At 57.5% G+C, this 20,830-nt stretch overlaps 1 protein-coding gene across 2 annotated transcripts in view; it reads left to right on the top strand.

The window, feature by feature from the left end:
- Positions 1 to 19,364, top strand: part of ZBTB16 (zinc finger and BTB domain containing 16) — a 97,068-nt gene extending 77,704 nt beyond the window's left edge. For both annotated transcript variants that reach the window (XM_067310149.1, XM_067310148.1), the window contains 3 exons: positions 10,302 to 10,472; positions 16,702 to 16,869; positions 17,942 to 19,364. In XM_067310149.1, coding sequence (XP_067166250.1) covers positions 10,302 to 10,472; positions 16,702 to 16,869; positions 17,942 to 18,171 — 569 coding nt within the window. In that variant the 3' untranslated portion in view covers positions 18,172 to 19,364. The remainder of the gene's footprint in view (positions 1 to 10,301; positions 10,473 to 16,701; positions 16,870 to 17,941) is intronic.
- Positions 19,365 to 20,830: the final 1,466 nt, after the last annotated feature.

Genomic DNA, 20,830 nt, shown 5'->3' with positions numbered 1-20,830 from the left:
ATTGCCTCCAGTTTCATCAGAAAGGACCTGGGGCTCTGAAATGTGTTCAAATAACTGTTTGGCTCAAAAAAAGTAGAAATTACATTTCAGTGTGCAGAGCATCTTAAACATGGCATCTCCATAGCACGTTCACATTTCCAGGCTTACACAGTGCTTGGGATTTAGGAAACACTCCTCTCACCCCGGTGAGTGGTGGGAATTGCAGTAAAATGTAATTGGCCTATAAAAAGTTAATCTTATTTTTGTTTCAAAACATAAGGTTTGTGCGATTGGCAGTTTCTTCGGGAGGAAAACCCGTTGCAGCTCGGCCAGCATCGGCGTGCATGCTGCCTGCCTTGTCCGGGGTTGCGCCTCCAAGACAGCTCGCTCCTTCTCTGGCAGGAAAATATGGTTGGAAGGTGCTAAGAGAGCAGGGAGGAGGCTGTTTCCAGGCCGTGCCTGTTCTCCGTGTCCGGCTTTCTCTGTGCTGTGGCCCGCAGTGCACCATGCCCCGGGGTGCCATGTGCTGCGGGCCGGTTCCAGGCAGTTGTCCCCCAAAACGGGCCTGGTGCAGGCTCCTGGCAGAGGCAGCTAACGCATGCTGCGGGAAAATGCCCGGAACGAGCCTCCAGCGTGCGGGCGCGTTTCGTCTTGCGTGCCGAGGGTTCGCGTCGTAACCCGCAGGCTGCGAGCTCGCTGCGGTCGTGTGCCCCGTCCTCGCTGGAAATTCGTGCTCCCCCCGCCCAGATAGCTAAATAAGGTGTTAATCCGCGGGATACATATGAACCCGCTCGCTTCTTAGCAATTTTTCACCTCGAGTCCAGCTGCTGCCGTGATTGACATAAAGCCATTCTATAAATAAAGTCTTTCTCTCTTCTTATAAAGACTTTGTGGTTTAGTTTGCTTTCAAGGTCAAGATCAGACCTTTCTAAATAAACACATATCAAAGGATCATTAGCAAAGCAGCACTGTTAAATTGAGATATTAACTTCTGTCAACTGTGCGTTTCTTTTTTGTTCTGTAACTCATGACTGCAGTAGGTTTTTATTATTTTGGCCCTAGGCGGTAGCATCTGGCTTCTGTAGAGACTGTAAAAATTAAAAAGCAACACAAATCATTGCGAGAGAAAAGCAGTAAATTCAATGATAAGAATTTAAAATTAAAATGTTTCAGTGCTTTTATATTCCGCAAAACATGAAATGAATGAGCTCTGCGCCTGTTGCAGTAAAGCTACCGCCGCTAATAGTCGCTTGGTTTTTCTCCCGGCTCGCGCTCCCGCGTAATAACTCTTCCCGGTGCAGCCGCGGGGAAGCGTGGCGAGGAGGGCAGGGAGGGGGCCCGGCGCGGCGGCGGGTCGCAGCAGGGTCCCGCCGGGCGCTTTGCCGGCACGGTGCATGGTGCATGGTGCATGGTGCACGGTGCGGTGCAGCGCCGTGCGCGGGGGCGGGAGGCCGCGTGCATCGTTTTTGTGCCGGCTGCGGCTCCGCGGCACGCAGCGCAGCGCGGGGCCTTTTGTCTCCGCGGGCCTGTGAACCGCGCCGGCCAAAGGAGAGGTGAGAAACGGATCCGGTCGTTTTGCCTCGCTCAAAGAGAAAGGGAGAAAGTGTGAAGATGAGGGACGGAGAGGTCGAGCGAAGAGGCTGTGACTAATGCGCCGGGTCATTCAGATATGGGACCGCATTGTTCCCGCGTCCAGATGGCCCTTGGAATAAATCACCTCGGGCACAAGCAAACTTCCAGTACAAGAATGTTTGCTCAACCGCTCGCCAGCCGCGCGGTGACGGCGGGAGCAAGGGCTCGGCAGGGCTGAGCGCCGCTGGTGCTGCCCGGTGCCTGCTGCAAAGCTCCCTGCCGAAGCCGCCGGCGTGGGATCCCGAAAGCACCCGGCCCCCAGCACGAGCGCTGCGCTCGGGTTTCCCGCACCACTGCGGGAAGCGGCACACGTGCCCGGGAGCCGAGCGAAGCACGAAGCCAATAGCAGCTTGCTTCTTCATCGCCCGTGCTTGTGATTTCAGCATCCCTCCAAGCACGTCTGCTCTTAACTGCGTGAGGTTTTCTAGGTGCGATGAGCTTAAAAAAGGGAGGAAAGGCGCCATGCGAAGGGGGCAGCTCCTGCCTGGGGAAAGCGGCGTTTCCTGCCGTCCTCCCGCAGCCGGCTCTTTTTCCTCCGCTCCCTGCGGCATCGCCTGAGCCCGAAAGGGAAAATCGGCAGCAGTGTAGCAAGCAGCTTGTGCTGCTTTTTAAGAATTAATTTTCTGTAGTCGGTTAAACTTGGGAAGAAAGCTGTGGTATCTCTGAGTAAATAATAATAATCAAACAAATACCCCCTTGAGAGAATTTGCCGTCTATAAAGATGTTAATTAGCATGAAAGCTCAGTTGCAGAGTCTAGAGGCAGCCTGTGAAAGTGGGATGATTTGGTGATTCCGGCGCAAAATGAGTGTGTCACTTGTTTATCATATGTTTTTCCCCCCTCTCTCTCCTTAATCATGACGGCTGTAGGAGTGCAGTGCGGGGGGGTGGCGGTATTTCGTTTCGGGCTCCTCTGCTCACTCAGCAACTGCACGGATGTTTCTGAGGGAAAACTGGCGTTTTCGCTGCAGACCACCCCCCGGCCTCCTCTGCCGCTGCCTCCGTGCCGGGAAGCCGCGGCGTGTCCCCGCTCAGGCGGCGCTGCCGAACCGGGGCTTGGGGCCGAGCACGGCTCGGTTGCCTTTGGTGGCCGCGGAAGCCTTCCCACTCGCTTCGTTTTCTGTGCTGGGGAGTGACATTCGGCAGCCTCTGAGCAGCAGCCCGAGGTCCTTGCGGGAGGCAGCGGAGAAGTGCAAAGCGCTGGTAAAGTCGTTTGATAAAAGTCCGTAGTTCAGCCTGCTAGGCAGGAGTGGAGGAGCAGAAGACGCGCACTTGAGGTGTTGGTCTTTAAACAAACACCAATACTACTATTTAGCTTTTATCATGCTTTGTGTGCTTGGAGCACTGTACAGGCATTAATTAATCCTTGCAACATGCTTGTGAGATAGCAGGATAAATAATGTTTATTTTGCCGAGGCAGAAGGACGGGGGACGTGCCGAGGCTGCCCCAGCGGGGCAGTGGCAGAGGGCAGGTCGGCTTTGCGGTCTCCTGCATCTTGGAAGATGCTTCAAATGCAGTATCCCTTGTAAAGGATATGCTTTTAGGCTTCCAGCACCGCCACCGTGTCAGCAGACAACAGCAATCTCCTCTCACTGGGGCCTTTGTTTCAGGGAGAAGTGTTGCCGGAGAGTGACAGGAGAGTGGGAATCATAAAAGCATGGATCCGCCGAGCACTTGGATGATGCTTTTACAAAATATCTCCGTATATACATGCAAATACGTGCATTGTATAGATGTACATGTGTGCAAAATGGCATCCAGGAAAGTGCTATTATCATAGCTCTCTTCCGCTTGGTCTGTATGGGTTTGCTTTGGTGCTGCCAAACGAAATGTCGCTTTTGTTTTCCTAATAATCACAAAACCAGATACTGAAACTAGGTTAATCTTCTTACACTTAGCGGCGGCGGCTCGAGCCGAAGGATCCCGTTGGCGTGCTTTGCGCCCTGCATAGGGTCTCCGGGGCCGGCTTGTCCCTGCCGCCGCTGCCCTGGGAGGGGGAAGCGTTACGTTAGGTGCTGCGCTGCGCCCTGGGCCCAAGTACGCGCTTTAGCCCCGCCAACTCCGGTTCTCCGCGCCCGGTTTAAGCGCCTTTCCGAGCAGGGAGCCGCAGCTACCTGCAGCCGCTACCCTTTGCAGCGGACCTGCAGCTGCAAAGAGGAGAAGGGTTGTCCCAGAGATGGTGGCCGCTAAGGAGCGCTTGGCATGCTGGCAAACGCATTGCAGACTTCTCTGAAATCTGCTCTTGCAAGAGCCAACTCTTGGACTCCTTTTTTTTTTTTTTGCATTGCAGGAATTTTTGGGAGCCTTTGAATTCTGTCTTGACTATGGTGACAACAATTTTAGCATCTCTCTTTTGAATGTACATCATTCAAGTGATTTCGTTAGATAAAAAGGTTGAATGAAGCCCAGGTCTTGTTGGAGGCCCTGGCCAGGTGTGTGTGTGTGTGTACATATATATGCATTTTTTAGTTAGGCAGGTGGCAATTAAAATTGGTCTCCTCCTGTTCACATTGTTTGAGTGGCAGGACCCAGCAGACCTTGCTTGCAGGAAGCAGGCTGGAGGAACAGCGAAGACGAGTGATCCGTCCGCGGGGTTGCTCCGTGATCTCGGGTGAGTCGCTGCGTCAGTGCCGCCCTGCAGAACGGGGGGACCGACTCCTGCCGAGGACGGGCACAACGGCTGGAAGTTTTGCCCTGGATGCAGATGGGTGGTAGTGACGAGGGGCCGCGGGAGGTGCGTGCACCCGGCCTTCGGCTCGGCTGGGAGGTGCCTCACCTCCGCGAGCAGCCGGAGCACTGGGCAGGGCTGCCCGCATCACTGCATCGCCTCTTCCCTTGCCCGAGCGAGTCGAGCAATGGCTCTCGCAGCGGATCGGGAGCAAACACACCCTTCCTGCGTGCAACCGGCCGCCCCGGGGCGCTCGCGCGGGGATGGCGGCGGCCGGCCGGGGTCTCAGCCGCAAGGAGAACGCCGCCGCCGCGCGCAGATGCCCGCGCACACGCGCACACACGCGGGGGGGAAAAACTCGAAGTCAAATGTCTCAAAGTCAGATCCCTTTTTAGTATGAATTTGCTGTATCTCATTCTGAGCACTAATTCCAATTTAATTGCAAGTGGCCTGAAGCCTCTTCAATAGGAGTAACAAATGGTTTGATTTTGTAAACTTCATCAGACTGCATTTTAAATGCGACACACTAGCCCGGCTCGAATGCCAATGAAGCACTGAAGTAGCTCTCTGTTTACTAATTATCCGTTTTTACTTCAAGCCACGCTGGCTGGCTTGTCTGATTAAATCGGATTTGTGGGATAGAGAACAGCTAGCAGAGTTTTCTCTATAGTAAACGAGATTGAAACTATGGACCGCCTGGCTGCACACTGTAAATTATATTTCCTTTTAAAGGGGACGTGTCTCTTTTATTTCTTTGGCATACCTCCTGCATGTTAAACTTTATGGTACAGAAATGTACAGGGCTCCTTTTAAGAAATAAAACCAAGACCCGACCTGCATCATTGCCATGTGCCGATCTCCAAGGAAATTTTCTTTTAATTTCTTCTGTTGTACAGTCAGAGGGTGAACAAACTGCTGCGTTTAGTATTGTGGTGATTTTCTCTCTCCTCACCCCAAGTTCGAAAGGGGGAGAAAAGTCCTCGAATAGCTGTGAAATGCATCTCGTTGGTCTTTTAAATCCCTGGTCATAGATAACTGAAAATCCTGAAAATTGGGGAGCAAGAAGAAATGCTTTGAAAAACCGGGGCCGTGCATATGCACGCTTGCAGCCACCGGCTCGGGTGAGTACCCATCCTGTTCCCTGTTATTTAAACCTGCCTCGCTCACATCAGATGGTGCAAGATCTCTTCCAAACAGTTAATGTTGCATCCAAAATCTCATCTCAATGGCAGACCACTGCTCTGTCTTCGAAACCCTCAGCACTGCTGCACGCTGTATTAATTGTTTACTACTGCGGGCTTTAAGAAAACAGCAGATAGTCTCTTAAAAAAATGCGAGAAGGTGGCTATTGAATGTGGTGTAATAGGGCTGTGCTTAAACCTCCACTGTTGCTAAGACTTTAATTCCACAAGCTTGACCTATTCTGCCCTCTCTCTTGGTATCTATCTTTGTGCCTAGAGCTTTTTATATTTTAATTTGCTTTTGAATGTCCTACAAAATTAATGGTATACTTTTTGCCATTGTGCAGTGTACAGTACAGGAAAGGCCCCTTGGTGTTCTCTGATAGCAGCGTTACCGTGGAAATGAATGGTCACTATACTTTCGGTTCCATATTCGCTCCTTTTAATTGTTGACAGTAAAAAGCGTTTAAATGCTGCTTAATTTGTAATCATCTTCCAGAAAAAGGAGAGAAACCATTAAAATGTCAGCGAAATGAATAAATCCGTCTTTCTCTTTTTGTGTGTATGTGGTGGCGGCGGTGTTTATTTATCAGGGGTGATTTTTCTTTCAAGGGCTGAGCACTCGCATATCCAAGCGGCTCTGGAACAAGGGGGCTTCGTGCACGCGGGCGGCGCGGGAGGGACCGGGCGCCGGGCTGCATCCCGGCCCGGCCTCGGCGCTGTCACCCCCTTTTCTGGCGCAGGGAATTTGGCGTCGCCTCTGCAGGCTGCGGGTAGCGGGAGCTTTGCAAATGCCGCGGCGTTTTTGAGATGAGCGCGTTTGGGGTTGTTGCTTTCTCTGTGCTCCTTCCCCTCCCTGGCGTTTTGGGCTCGTTTGCCGTGCTGCTCGGCAGCGTCGCTGTCTCTCCTCCGCGCCGCATTGCTGAGGCCACGCTGGAACGAAAGGCCAGATTTGCCGAAGAGCACGGCACGTGGGGCACCGAGCTCGTAGCAACCCGGGGGAGAAGCCGCGAGGCTGCTGGAGGAGCTGCTGGGCGCAGAGCGGTTTTGCAAACCTGGCCCTTGCCCGAGGGTCTGAGCGGGCGTCTGTCGGTCCTGGGAATTCGGCCCAGGCGCTTCCCGCAGCCTGGCGGTGCCCGGTGCTGCAGGGCTCTCCTGGTGCCCGCCTGCTTGCAGCGCTGCGCGGGGGCGGCTCGTGGACCTCGCCGCATCCTCTCGGCGGTCGCCGCCGGGCGGGTCGAGGCCCCGCGTCACCTCTGTGCAGCTCCGCTTGCAGCAAGGCTGTTATTCCCTGGAGGGGTGCCAGGGAGCTGCACAAGCGTGCGCGAGCGAGCGAGCAAGCGAGCACGCTCCTGAACGCCTGCCAAGGCTAGGCCGGGAGCCGCTAGCCCGCGGCCGCGAGCCGTCAGGGCTGGGGAGCGCCCGAGCGCGGCGCCCCGGCGCCCTTTGTTCCCTCCCAGCCGCTGCCTTTGTCTGCTCCAGGTTTCTTCCCAGCCGCCAGCGCTCCCCTGCTTCCCACCGGCGGAGGCAGCTCCCGGCAGCCCTGCACGCAGCTAGGCGCAGGGCGCCGCTGATGGAGGCGCTCGGCTCCGTCCCCATCCCGGCGTGCCAGACCCGTGCCAGCACCTGCGAGCCCGGCCCTGCGGGGCTCCTGCAGCTTCCCGAGCAGGCAGCCTTTCCGTAGGGCCTAAGAAGCCCAAACCAGCTCGATTCGGTAACGGCCTGCAGCCGGGCCGCGGGGCAGAGCCCGCGCAGGTCCCCGTTCCTGCCGCCGTCCTCGGTTGGTTGAGGATGCGCGTCGGTTCTGCCTCGGGGTTGCAAGACCCCGTCTGCCCGGCCAGGGTTGCATTCGGCAGGTCTGGCAGGACCTCCCGGCCCTCTCCTGCCTCCTCCAGCTCCCGCGCCGGGTCGTTTCCTGCGGTGGCTCTGTGAGCTGCACCCTGGCCCAACTCACCTCCCTGGTGCAAGCGCGGTACGTGTTTGCTTTGCGCTACATAACGCGAAAACCTGCCCGTGCCCGGTGTCAGCGAGCGGCACCCCGAGGTGCAGCCCCACAGGGCTCCGCAGCAGCCTTGCAGGCGTGGGGGCAATGCACCGTCTCGCCGCTGCCCTGGGGCTTCTCCCCGTGCCCCAGCGCTTGCAAAAGGCGGCTCGTCCCCGGCGCTCCCGCCGCCGCCGCCGCCGTTGCCGTTAGCCCAGCTCTTCCACCGGGGGCCAATTAGTTTCACAAATGAGGGCCCCGCGGTGCCGCGGAGGATTTGTTCCGGGCCCGCGCGCTGGCCCGGCGGCATTGTCCTCCCGCCGCCCCGCGGGAGCCCTTTGTTCGCCGCCCCAGCGGGTGCTGCTTAGCACGGGCTTAGGCGGGCCGGCGTCCCGCGGGCCGGGGCCGCCGCTCCGCAGCTGGCCGCGGCGCTCGGGGCTCAGCCCCGGGGACCTTTGACCCGTCCTGCTGTCGCTTTGAAAGTCGCAGGCCGGCGGGCCGCATACCTCTCGGGATTTACTCCACGCGGCCGCTCGGGGCTCGCTCTTTTTGTTCCCGGGCGCTTGGGAGAGTTTTGTCCGCAGCTGCATGGGGGGCGTGCGGCTGCCTCCCCCAGGAGCAAATCCGTGGGGAGGGCGAAACGCTTTTCCTTACCCCGGGCCAGCGGGAGAGCTGCCTCTCCCAACGCACGTGGTCGGTTCCCGCTTGGTTAGTTTTTCCCCCCGCGTAGCGCGGCCGCTGAGACTCGGCAAACTCAGCACGCACATGCCCGCCTGCATGCGAGCGCCTTGCGACGGGCTCGTGGCAGGCGCCCACGGAGGCACCAAGGCGCCACCAGCATCGGGCGTCCCCGGAGCGCTCCATTCACACTTTTGTTTGCCTTCCCCTTTGCTTCCCAGGCCCTTTCTCGGGAACTTTTTTTTCTTCCTCCCTGGAAGTGATTGACAAAATTAGTAAATCCATTCATGTTACTTTTATTGTACAAGTACCAATAAATCCCGCGTGTGCAGGGGCGCACACCTTAATGAGCTAGTGAGCTGACAAATTTGTTTACTGTCGCTGGAGGTGCTGCATAATGGCAGGCGCTTGCGCCCGCTCGCTGCGGAGCGCGCGGGGCCGGGCCGCCCCGGCGCCTCCCCCCGCGCCGGCGCCTTGCGGAGCCCTGGCATATTCCTCCACATTTAGCGTTTTAAAAATACCCCGACGCCGTTTGTTCTTGGTCGAATCCCAAACACAGGAGCCACTTCTTATGGCATCGCTTCTCTGCTGGCACGTGCGTGCGAGTACATGGCTTCTCTTTTCCTTAGCTTCCCCTCTCTGCACCCAAAATGTCCCTGCAGACATGCATTTTCAGCAAAGGCTCCTCCATCCTTCCTTGGACGAAACGCACCAGCGCTGAGTGTGGGCGGCCGGCGGGGCGCCCCGGTCGAGGCGGAGGATGCTGCCCCGCTCGTCCTTGCCTCGCCGCTGCAGCCGCGGAGCTGGATTTTGGCACCGTGGCAAGCAGCCCCCCTTTTTGCCTTGTTTTTTAAAGGCAACGCAGATTTGTTGGTTACCTTGAACATCTTGCTGCTGCTAATGAATTGCTAATACAATTTTCTAGATAATTTTATTTCCATAGTCCTCACATTTTAATGTCTCCAAAAAGCTAGCATTTATTTGCTTAATCTCCCAACGTAATACAATTTGTACCGACTCATAGGTTCTGAACAATCAGCTATGGATAAACTAAAACAAATTGTTTAATAACACAAAGGTCTTACATTTTTATTGACGGTATGTTTTTTACTTTTGCTCTTCCGCTGATGCAGCCAATTTTATAATTGTGTGTGTGCGTGCATGTGTGCAGCTCGTAGGATCAAGCTGCCGTCTGCGTTGCCGCTATGGATCACAAGCGCCGCAGGGTGCGGGGGCACTGCGCGTTTGCATTCGCCCTCTTCCGTGCCGTCTGGAGCAGCTTCCCAAGGCGCCGGGATCTGCAGTGTGTCTTTGGGTCCCGTTTGCGCCCGGCTGCAGGGCGCTGAGCTCATGCATCCCACAGGTGCAGGGGGCAGCGGGGCCGGGCCAGCCCCTTCGCCTCCCTGCTGCGGTGCTGAGCGCGGGCGCTGTGCTGCCCGGGAAAGGTGCTGTCTGCGTGTCGTTTCTGTTATCTGCGGGCGTCGGAGCAAGCACCGTCCAGACGCCCTTTGCTTTCTTTTCCGTGGCTGCCCACCGAGGCGCTCTTGGAAGAGTCATTAAAAGCTTTCTGTCTCCCCCCAAATTGCCCCTTGTGCTCCGTATTCCAGCTGCCCATTAGGAAAGCGTGCTCTTCCCACTTAAACTGATGAAACCTGAAAGCCAGCGTATGCACGGCCGCAAGCTTTGTTTTTTGATTTGCCTCTTGGCCGGTTTACGCACGCTGTGTTTTGGGGTGCTCTGGATGATACGCTTTTCGTTAGCACTTGGTAACCATCTGAGAGTTGCTGCGTTTCATGACTTGGCAGTGGTTTAAGCGAGAAGTTGCTGCTGTCTTCCTTTGCCGCTGGCTCACGCCGTGCAAACAGGCTGGAAGCGTTGCTGGGCATTGCCCGGCTCCCCAGCCGAGCTGCCGGGCCGTGTTGCGGAAGGCGCCGGACCGGGGCATCGGGCGGGCGTTTGGGGAGCGGAAAGAGCCCGGGCAGTTCTGCCGAGGCCTCTCTGACGGGGGTCGAGGCGGTGGCAGGGGGCACCGCTGGAGGGCGGTTTCCCGTTGGCAGCACGGCTCGCTCTGGCTTTCTCCTGGCCCTCGCCGGCCGTTCTCCAGGGAAGCGAGCAGACCGGGGCGCGCGCCGGGGGAGCTGCTGCTGGCGGGTGACTGAGGCGCGTTTCTCCCTCTCTTGCAGGCACGGACATGGCTGTCTTCTGCCTGCTGTGCGGCAAGCGCTTCCAGACGCAGACGGCCCTGCAGCAGCACATGGAGGTGCATGCGGGAGTGCGCAGCTACATCTGCAGCGAGTGCAACCGCACCTTCCCCAGCCACACGGCCCTCAAGAGGCACCTGCGCTCCCACACAGGTAAGGCGGCGCGGTGGCGCGGCGCCCGAGCGCGCCCGACGGGCTGCAGCATCCCCGACTCGTGAGCGGCAGCGCGGGAGCTCTGTAGCTGCCCGAGTGCACGGGGCACGTCCCTGGCACGGGCGCTACCTGCTGCAGCCCGGGCAAGGAGCGATCCTCACCACCCTTGGGTCAGTAAGGGCTCCAGAGACGCTTGCTTTTCCTTTTTGTTTTAAAAAGAACAAGTCAAATTGTCCTTAGAAAAAAAAGCCTCAAGGCAACTGTAACCCACAGTTGAGGTTGTTTGGGTTTAAAAAACAAAACCAAGGAAAAGAAGCCCCATGTAATAAGTTGATCCAGTATAATGTGACATGTGACCTTCCTAGGGGATGTGCGATCATACCCCACTTCATTGGCTTAAGCGCAGTAGATGCATGCAATCAGCTGGTGCTCGGCCTTGATGGGATTATAGGGACCTGTGCGACGCGTACGTGGCGTGTGAATTGCACGCTCCACCAGAGCACCGCTCGGCTCGAGGAGAGTCGGGGTGTGAAGGCGCAGATGTGACCGCGTCACGCGCTGTCCTCACAGTGCCTGCTGCAGAACTGCCGTGCTCGCGGCAGCCCCGGAGCACGCTGCCAGGCTGCTGAGCTGGTGTCCTCAGGTGCTCTGCCGCGCTCCGCTGAGCAAATCCTCGCTACCAGCAGCGACCCGTGCTTTAAGAAGAGCGAAGGGCAGTACCCTCCTTCGGCAGAACCGCTCTGGAGAGCCCAGCCTCACGCTTGACGGCTCTGGTCAGAGCAGCTGCGTCTGCCTCGAGACATCCCCGACGAGGGGAAGACCACTTCCTGCTAACCTGACCACCATGATCTCATATCAGTTATAAAACTTCACTACTTGCAGTGTAAGAGCAAGCAATTCTTAGAATATCGACAACTAAAGACTGGTCATACGTAGGAAATGGAGGTGTATATATCCATGATGTTCAAGACAGAACTAAAAAGATTTTGAAACTTGGCTAGCAGGTTTAGCTACCTGATTTGCAGTACTGCAGCAGACACTTTCTGACAGTGCAAAGCTACCTGTCCCCTGCAGAATCACTCCACTGCTTCTGTCCAGTCAGGCGCCCAAAACTGGTCATAACTTTTGGAAAATGTTTGCATAGGAACAGGATGGTTTCCCTGGAAGTTTTTGCTTGTGCAGGACATCTGAGAGATAGCAGGCTGCTCAGACAGGCTGTTCGTGTGCTTTTCCCGTTGAGTTGGGAGAATGGTGCAAAACGGCAAGGGAGAACACACGTGCAGGGTGCTGGCGGCGAAGGGCAGAGGAGCTGGACGTAAGCCAGGCTTCACCAGCTACAGCTGTCTCATCCGAAAGCAGGAGTCTAAAGGAGCTGAATATCCAGAGCTCTCTGCATTTCAGTAGTCTTTTGGTGCTAAATCCTGACCTAAAGTTAGGGAGTTTGTTTCCTTTTGAGCGTCGATGCACATGCTGCTTGGCTCTGCATCCGGACACAGGTGTGCTGCAGTTTAAGAGCAATGTGTCTTTGCTGCTTTTGCCTCTTCTGCTGACTTTTGACCATCTCCCGTGCTTCTTTAGATGTTGTTATGCCTGGGTGTGGGTCATTTACTTGTAAATCCTGAGGAAAAAGTAGAAAAAAGGGGGAAAAAAGGATTTCCCCCCCCCAGAGGCTTCCAGCTGGCCGCAGCGCGCCTGAGCACCCGCACAGCTTCTCGGTCCCATACCATAGCCTGGCTCCATGTGGTGCCCCAATCCGAGGGAAACCGCGTGAGGATTGACCGGCTTCAGCTGCTGAGACCCAAAAGGCCGGAACAGTGGAGAAGAAGGTGGTTGGGTTATTCCTGCCTCCTTTCAGCCAAGTTTGAGCGCGGTGCCTAGAAGCGGTCCCTCTGCCCCCCGCTACGGTGGCTCTGGCTGAGCGTTCCCCTGAGGTTAGATTAGCGCCAATTTTCCAACAGCGACGCATCTGCCGTGGCAGCTCCCCTTTTCCTGGCCAAACCCTCATGCGTGGACACATCAGCACCCCGGCGGTTCGCACCGTAGCCCCGGAGGGCTGCAGCAGCCCCCCGGCCCCCCGCGAGGCCGAGCGCGGCACGGCAAATCCGAGTGCAACGTGCCTTTCCCGGCGGGATCTTAGCATTGGCGTAAGACCATTCATCCGAGCACCTCTACAGCTTTGCAGATATGGGTCAAGTATTACTGCGCGTGAGCAAACGGGGGCATGCGGCACCCGGCTGCCGGTCACTTAGCCGGGCACGGAGCCGAGCCGTCCTGGTCGCCCTGCCCCTTCCCTGCTGCCCCTCTCCCGGCCAAGCCGCCGCGGTGCTCCCGGGGGATAAGCAGCCGCCGGCCAGCGCTCGTGGCTGCTCGGGCCCGTGCCCAGGCGCTGCCCTCCGTCCCGGGGGAGGGCGGCTGGCGCGACCCTCGTGCGCAGCTCCCCGCGGCCGGGCACGTGCTGCGCCGCCTGAAAGCAGCGCTTCCTGATGAGTCCCGGGGGACGGTGACCTATTGCCGGGCCCGGTGATTAGCTGGATTGTGCCGCGCTGTGTGCCGGGGAGGCTGGCCTGTAATTTGCAGCCTTGCTATGAATCACAGGCACTGAAATTGCTTTTTGCAGTGGCGGGGAGGAGGGGATTGTTTGCAGGTGGGTGGAGAACGCGCTCCTCTCCCGTCGTTCTCCAGCAGAATTTGGAGGCTCGCGCTCCCTCCGCGGCCTCGTTCTGATTGCCAATTTGTTTCTGGTGGGTTGGCAAATACGCATGAAGCGTGGATAGCTCTTTTCCTTTCCCCTTTTAGTAGGGTCCCAGCAGGCACAGCGCCCTAAAAGGGGGACGCTGGCTGCTGGGGTCTGTGTTGGCGATATCGCCAAAAGGCAGCTCCGTCCCCGGCTTCTGGAGCTGTGATTTCCAGAGCTGCATGTTGCGGGGGGGTTCTCGGTCTGGGAGAGGAAAAGCAGCAGCGTGTATTTCTTCACAAGTACTAGCTAAGGCAAAACCCAAAAAAAGTCTCATCTGACCCTTTTTGCAGGTTTTAATCAAAGAAGGTGCACTCAAGGTTACAGATGCTGGTTATTAGAAGGAGATTACAGAAGGGAGGCCTCCGGAGATGATGTGCTGCCTTTAGTAAAGTTTGTTGTGAGGCTTTTAGTTGCCGTTAATCTTCAGTGGCGTTGATGGTCAATAGATATTAGGAGAATGCTGAAAGACCTGCTGGTAGGATAGCTCGGTGGTTATAAGCACATTAATACCAAGTGCAATAGATATTTATAACAAGTAATGCACTGACCCGGATTGCGGGTTATAACATGGATTCCATCATAACCTGTGATAGTTTATTAGGTCCTGATTTGAAGAAAATCAGGATGGCGTAGTGCTTTATGAATGTGTAATTGTGCTTGCTGACTAGGGTGTGATGATGTTTTTTCTGAATGGGAGTCCGATGGTTGAGCTCCACAAAAGCAGCCCAAGGAGCAGCACTCGGCTTCGTAGCGTAAAACTTTGCCCGACTCGTTCCTTGCCCCTTCGGGTGTGAGCGGCCCTGGAGCTGTGCTGGGAAAGCAGCAGAAAGCCGAGGTTCCCTTTTCACTGTGAGCAGAAAAGGGCTACGGCCCTTCAGGTATGTCCCGTTTCTGCCCGTCGGCTCCTTTGGGGCGTAGATGTAGGTGAGACAGAGGAGGAATTGTCTGCGCCGCATGTGAAAAGTGAGACCGGGACTCTGTTGCTGGTTATTTTCAAACCAAACACTTTCCTCGATTTCCTTAGTGCCGTTGTATGAACGGTTTAATCTCTCTGCCTCCATTTCCTGTCTGGAGAACGGGAATAATTAGCGTTTTTCCCCCGACGCTGTGTCTCGCGCCGGCTCGGTCTCCGTGGCAGGCGGTGCGCGTCTCCGCTCGGCCGGGTGCCCGCTCAGAAGCGCACGGCCCCTCCGCAATGGCACATTCCCGTCCTTAAAACGGAGGCTGCGGCACGGCACGGCTCGGCAAGGCTCGGCTCGGCCGCCAGCAGCTGTGCTGGGAACCGCTGGCCAGCGAGGCCGTGGCAGTGACGGATCCCTGCTTCACGCGGCCGAAGGTGGGATAAACTCTCCGCTGCGGCGGGAAGGTGCTTCGGGGCCGGCGGCTGGCTGCACCGCGGGCTGGCCGGCGCCGGGTAGGGGCGTGAAAGCGGGTCACAGGTGCAGAGGGCTGGCCGGAGGGGGCCCTCGTTAGTCCCCTTTGCCCCGCGCCTCGTGTCAGGCTCATCGGGGCCCTGCAAAGTTAATCAGCGTGCCGCAAATCGGATCCTTCTCGCCGCGCCGCGGCCGGCTCCGAGCGTGCCGTGAGGACGTGGCCCCGGGCAGCGTCCCCGCGGCCAGGCTGCAGCAGGTGCTGCCTGCTCCCGTTTCTTGTTGGCCTCGCTCTGGAGATGCCATATTTAAACTCATTTAGCATGTGACCGGGCTGATAATTAAATTCATGAAGATCTTGTCAAACTAGCTCCTGAGTTTAACACTTCATTTAAAGTACCAGGACACTGTAAAGAAGCAGCAGGAGGAAAAAAAACCCACTGCTCCCATCGGTGGCTTCGGCCAAACATGTGAATTATCCACCTGGCTTCCGTTTACACGTGTTCTTCAGAAAATGAACGCACGGAAATGTGGCGAGCCCTGACACGGGTGCCGGGCAGTGAAATCGGTACCTTTGATTTGGGGAACAAGGAGCCAAGCAGAGTCTTAAGGCAACAGCTGGAAATGGGGAGGGGGCAGGCGGACCGTGCGTCCGGCTCCACGCGGTGCGAGCCAGCTCCGGCGGCAGAGCGAGCGCGCATGCAAGTCCTCGCAGCCCCAGCCCACCGCTTTGAAAAGCTTTCTTGGATTTGGGGGTTTTTTGTTTTTCGTTTTTTGTTTTTCTTTTCTTTTTTTTTCTTTTTTTTTTTTTTTTTAACTCCAAGCGCCACCTTTGCTGCCCCCGCCGTCTTTGCAGAGGAGCCGCCCCGGCGCTGCCTTCCCGGGCGTTGCGCGTGCTGCCGGCGCGGGGTCTCAGGGCAGATCGCAGCGGCGTTAGCGCTGCTCCCTGCGCCCGCGGGAGCCCCCGCTGCCGCCTCCGTCCCCGTCCCCCCGGGAAGGAGCCGTTAGCAGGCTCCGAAGCAGCAGCGTCCCCGGCTCGCCGCGCGGCCCCTCGCCCCCTTGCTGCCGCCGCCGGGGTCTGCGCGGGGAGCACTGCGGATCTGGTGCGTTTCAGCCCTGCGAGCTCGCCGCCAGTCTGCAGCGATCAAAAAATAATGTGAAATATCACGGCGCTGTTATACGCAAAGCTCTAGAAAGAGTAATCGTGTGGCGCGGCTGGAAGGGCTGGAAACGCTGGCGTAGACGGGGGATTTATGTGGCCGGTCTGTCTTTGGGAGGGGGCAAAGGGCTGCGGGTTTTGTCTCCAGGTCCAAAGAGAAAACAGAGAGAGAGTAAAATATCATTTTAAAGAGGAAGTGAAAGCACAGGCATGTGAGTATATAACTAGAAGGACAATTTATGCCCAGGCACGAGTGCAGTTTGACATGGGGATAATGAAAAAACGTAGGTCATTGTGGATGACTTAAGCCTTCACAGCTGAAGAAAATGTATGAAATGCGAGGAACATTACACGCTTGGCAGCTCTGCACATCTGCAGTAGGACAAGTGAAATACAGTTGGCCATTCTTTACCATAAACTGTGGTTGTAGGATATGCAGCACAGAGAAATTGTAATTACAGTGACAAGACAAATCAGTAATATTTAAATATTCATGAACAAAGTCTTGGACGATCAATCTATCTTTATTGTCCTTGCCTTCACTGCTGTAATAAATAAGTAGCTGGAGCCCTCACCTTTCATTCAAATAATTCGGAGTTTGGTGCTGAACTGAAGTTCATTTATCAGCCGCCCGATCCGGAGCATTTTAAATGCCCCTGCTCACCCCGAGCGGGGGCCGGGGGCCGCAGGCGTCGCGGGCAGCTGAGCTGGGGCATCTGCTGGGGCTCGCCGAGAGGTGCACGGCGCTGCCTGTCCGTCGCTGGGGGTGCCGCCAGCCCTGCTCCCCCGCCTCGGCCCCCTCCCCGGGCACGGGGCACCCGCGGCGGCGGGGCAGGAGTCCTCCCCGGCGCGATGGGAGGCCGCGGGACCTCGCAAAGGGGCCCCCGGCGGCGCGCCGGTAGCGCGGGGCTTGCGCGGGGACGGCCCCGCGGTGGCCCTGACGCGGTCCTTGTGCGATTGCAGGCGACCACCCCTACGAGTGCGAGTTCTGCGGCAGCTGCTTCCGAGACGAGAGCACGCTCAAAGGCCACAAGCGCATCCACACTGGAGAGAAACCCTACGAATGCAACGGCTGCGGCAAAAAGTTCAGCCTAAAGCACCAGCTGGAGACCCACTACCGGGTTCACACAGGTACGTGCTGCGCACCCTGCCCGCGGCCGGGACCGCACGGCGCGGGGGGCTGCGTCGGGCACGCTGCCCTGCTGTGGCCTTGCAGGCTACCTAGAGCTGGCCCGGCTCTGCGGCGGGGTGGACACCGCTCCGGGACAGCCTAGACCGCTGCAGGAGTGAGAAAGCGGGAGCCCATCCCCCAGCAAGTGCTCGGTGGCCCTGATATTGGGCTTGGGTCCCCTGCGCCATGCTGGCTCCGGCGGCGGGAGGTGCCAGCTCTTGCTCCATGGTGGATCCAGTTGTCCCCAAGCGGATGCCTGGCGCTGGACCGTTGCTCCATGAGACCACATCCACCTCTGCACCGGTGGCTCTTCCCAAAGCAGGTCCTGCCATCCTCTGCCCAACCCGCTGCTCCCCTGGCTTTTGGGCAGCAACCCAGCACCGCAGCAGCCTTCCCCTTTCGCCCTGAAACGCTTCCCCATCCAAGGGGCCTGCAGCGTGGGCTGGGGCTGCGGGAAGGCAGCCGCAGCTCCTGAGGAATCCAGGGTGTCTGCCGAGGATAATGAATCATTGAATGCATCAGCATGTAACTATTGTAAATAGTGGATCAATATTTAGATCACTTTTGCTGTTCATTACTTCATTATTCGCTGTGTCTGTGCACAGAGCGAGTATCAATATCGGGAAGGCTGGGCAGTTAATTACCGCACTAAAGCGAGGCCCTGAAATCTCAGCCCCAGCCTCACACGTTATCAAAATGATTCTCGAGCTGAAGAGCCAGAGGCGGCAGGCGTCCCGGCCGGGAGCCCCGGGCGCTCGCGGGAGCAGAGCCGTTGCCGGAGCTATCAGCAGCCGCCTCGCGGGAGGGCTCCCCCAGCCCCACGGAGGGAGGGTGCGCAGACCTTGCCGTCGGAGGACGGCCTGCCCCGTGCGCCCTGCCCTCCCGACGCTCGTCGGGTGCTCGTGCTGCGGCGCCTGAGCCCTCCCGGAGCGCTTGCTGCCGGCGCGGCCGGCTCTGCGGACGGGCGGGAGGGCACCGCCGGCGGCTCACGCCCCCGTCTCTCTGTGTTTCTCTTCCTCTCGCGGCCTGCAGGTGAGAAGCCCTTTGAATGCAAGCTGTGTCACCAGCGGTCCCGAGATTACTCGGCCATGATCAAACACCTTAGGACCCACAACGGCGCTTCCCCGTACCAGTGCACTATCTGCCTGGAGTACTGCCCCAGCCTCTCCGCCATGCAGAAACACATGAAGGGCCACAAGCCAGAGGAGATCCCCACCGACTGGAGGATAGAGAAGACCTATCTCTACCTGTGCTACGTTTAAGGGACACGGAGGGGACGTGGGTTTGAGTCATGGAGGACTGGGCAAAAAAATGCATCATCCATGGCCTTCTGTTCTTATTTCTCGTTTGTTGCTGTTACTAGAAGGATTCTGTTTGTGTTTGCGGCTCGGGCGGCGTGGGCCCACCGCGGCGGGGTGCAGGGCCAGCCCACCGCCCTTTCTTGTGTTCTCCTTGCAGTCAGCGAGCGCACGCGGCGCAGCAGAACCCAGCCTCAGCCAAATACTCGGCTGCGTTTCCTGGCCGCCCGCCGCCAGGCCGGGGGCGAGCAGGGGAAGCGCGCTGGATGGGGAAGGAGAGAGCGGTCTGTCGAAAGCAGGGTCTCGCGACATCTCCTTTCCCCACCAAAGTCTTTGCTCTGGCTCCCCCTCCCCAGCTGCTCGCTCACCCACGCTCAGTTGCCTGCTGCACTTGCAACCTTGCCCGTGGGTGGCAAGGTGGGGAAAACACGTATCGTTTAAAGCCCCAAGTTAGAGGCGTTTCCCCGGCTTGACTGTCCGTCACCGGTCGTAGCCAGCACAGGTGGCTCTCGATATGAAGGACCGTATCAGGAAGGTTGCGCGCTGATGATGTGGTTCATGTTGCAGCCCCAGATTTTGCAATGACCAGTGGTTTGGGAAGGCTTTAATTTTTTCTTTCCCCCCCCCCCCCCGCTCCCTCCATCACCATAAAAAAGCATTGGCAGACCTGCTGAGAAGCCACCTGCTCCAGCAGCGCCTTTCCCCCGCCCGTTGCGGCAGGCGCTGGGGCCCCCGGGCGCGCAGGAAGGTGCTCGCCGTGGCCTGGGGGAGGTAAGCCCGGCGCCGGTGGGGTTCCCCGGGTCCGGGGCTGCTGCGTCGCAGGCAGCACAGAGCTTCCTCCAAGCGTTTTCAGTAATGCGCAAGCGTGCGGCGGGAAAGCAGCCCCGCTTTGGAGAAGGCGGCGCGGGGGCAGGAGAGCCAAGCTGGGAGGAGAATACCGGGAGAGAAGAGCGCGAGCGAGCGCCCGCCTCGCCGTGGGAGCCCGGGCGGCCGCTTTTCCCGCTCGCGCCGGCAGCGTTGCGCTGGGTGCTGCGATGGGGGGCTGTGTCGGCGGTGGTGGTTGTGCTGCTATAATAAAGGCTGTTTCCGCAACCCTGGCACATGCCGGTCTGTTCGCGAGCGCAGAGCGGGGCTGCGGGCATCGCCGGAGAGCGCGACCCCGGCTCCTGACCAAAGACCTCTCTATGCATTTGCTTTCTCTTCTCGTCTTTTCCTGGGGGCGGGCAGGGGAGGCGCGTGGGGGCGCCGGCGGCGGGGCTCCCGCCTCTGCTCCTGCTCCCCGAGGCCCCCGGGTCCCGCCGGCCGCTTGCCTGGAACGAGTTTGTGCGGGCTCTGGGGCCGCGGGGTGCCGCTGGGCTCGGTGCGGGTGCTGCCGCTGGGTGTGCGCTGTGCTGGGCTCCCAGAGCCTGGGCCCCGGCTGGCTGCAAGGAGCCGTGCTCCCCATGGGGAGGCTTCTCCTTTTTATTCCTTTTTTTCCTTTTTTTTTTTTTCCTTTTTTTGGGGCGTTTGGAACATGCCGATAATTTTTTTGCCCAGCCCTCAACCCTAGGAAGCTATGAAGGAGTGAATGGTGAGAGATGGCTTTGCTTCGTGTTTTTTGCTTCGTGTTTGTTTTTAAAAGTTTTTGAATATTTCTGTGTTTAGCACATTTTACTTGAAATTACCTCGTTTTTTTGTGACCTCATGAGCTTTTATTGATTTGGGGGGGAGTGGGGTGGGGGGGAGTGTTGCTTTTTGAAATGCCTGGGCCGTTTGCAGGCCGTGTCCCAGCCCGGCGGCGTGCGACCCGTGTGCTCGGTGTGATTGCAGCAGCACCGGGGCGGCCGTGAAAGGGATGTTGCGGTGGATTTTTTTGTCAGCCTCCTTTCGTGCATTATCATTACCAAAATTGGTATTTTTTTGAATGGCCTGCCTGACAGAGCCTGGATTGTTGATTCTGAAAGCTACCTCTTATGTTTTTGTTTTGTTTTTATTTTGCAGTTTAAAAAGCACATTTTGCAATATTTGCGTTTGCTTTGTGATGTCATTTCAATTTTCATCTCATGCTTTACTTGCAGTTGTATATTATTTTGTAATTTAGCTGCATTTGTATTAAACAGAAAAAAAAGTTAGGGAAATGTTTTGTAGAAGGGAGTAAAGGGAAGCGAATGGAAGGGGTGTTTCTGCTGTTGTCCCCAGCCTCGTCTCAACTGTCGGGAAAAATTCGAAGGCCTTAAACTGGGGGAAATAACTTCATGTGGCAGTGGAGCGGAGTAAATGACCGTCTAGTGACGATTTAGTACTTTGGAAAGGAAAGAGTTAAACTTGAATATGTGAATAGAGCATTAGAGTGTCGTTTATAATGTGAAAAACGTGCGTGTGAAAACACTGAGGGCAGAACTTGGACGAATGCATGTGCACTAACGCATCGGCCTTGCGTTAGCCGGCGACGGCAGGAGATTTGCCTCCGAGATTTGCTCGCGACCGGAGCCGATGCCCGGATGGTGGGAGGCGTTTCGCTGGGGGCGGCGGTGCGGGGGCAGCGGGAGCCCTGTCTGCGCGGGCAGCTCGCTCTCTGTACATACACGTGCGTGTGTGGCTGATGCTGTCGTTGCCGCTTTGTGTCGCCGAGGAGAAGCAGGAC

This window comes from Apteryx mantelli, chromosome 23 (assembly GCF_036417845.1).
Source record: "Apteryx mantelli isolate bAptMan1 chromosome 23, bAptMan1.hap1, whole genome shotgun sequence".
Taxonomy (NCBI): Eukaryota; Metazoa; Chordata; class Aves; order Apterygiformes; family Apterygidae; genus Apteryx; species Apteryx mantelli.
Note: the sequence above shows the minus strand (reverse complement) of the source record. Positions and strands in the feature narration are given on the sequence as shown.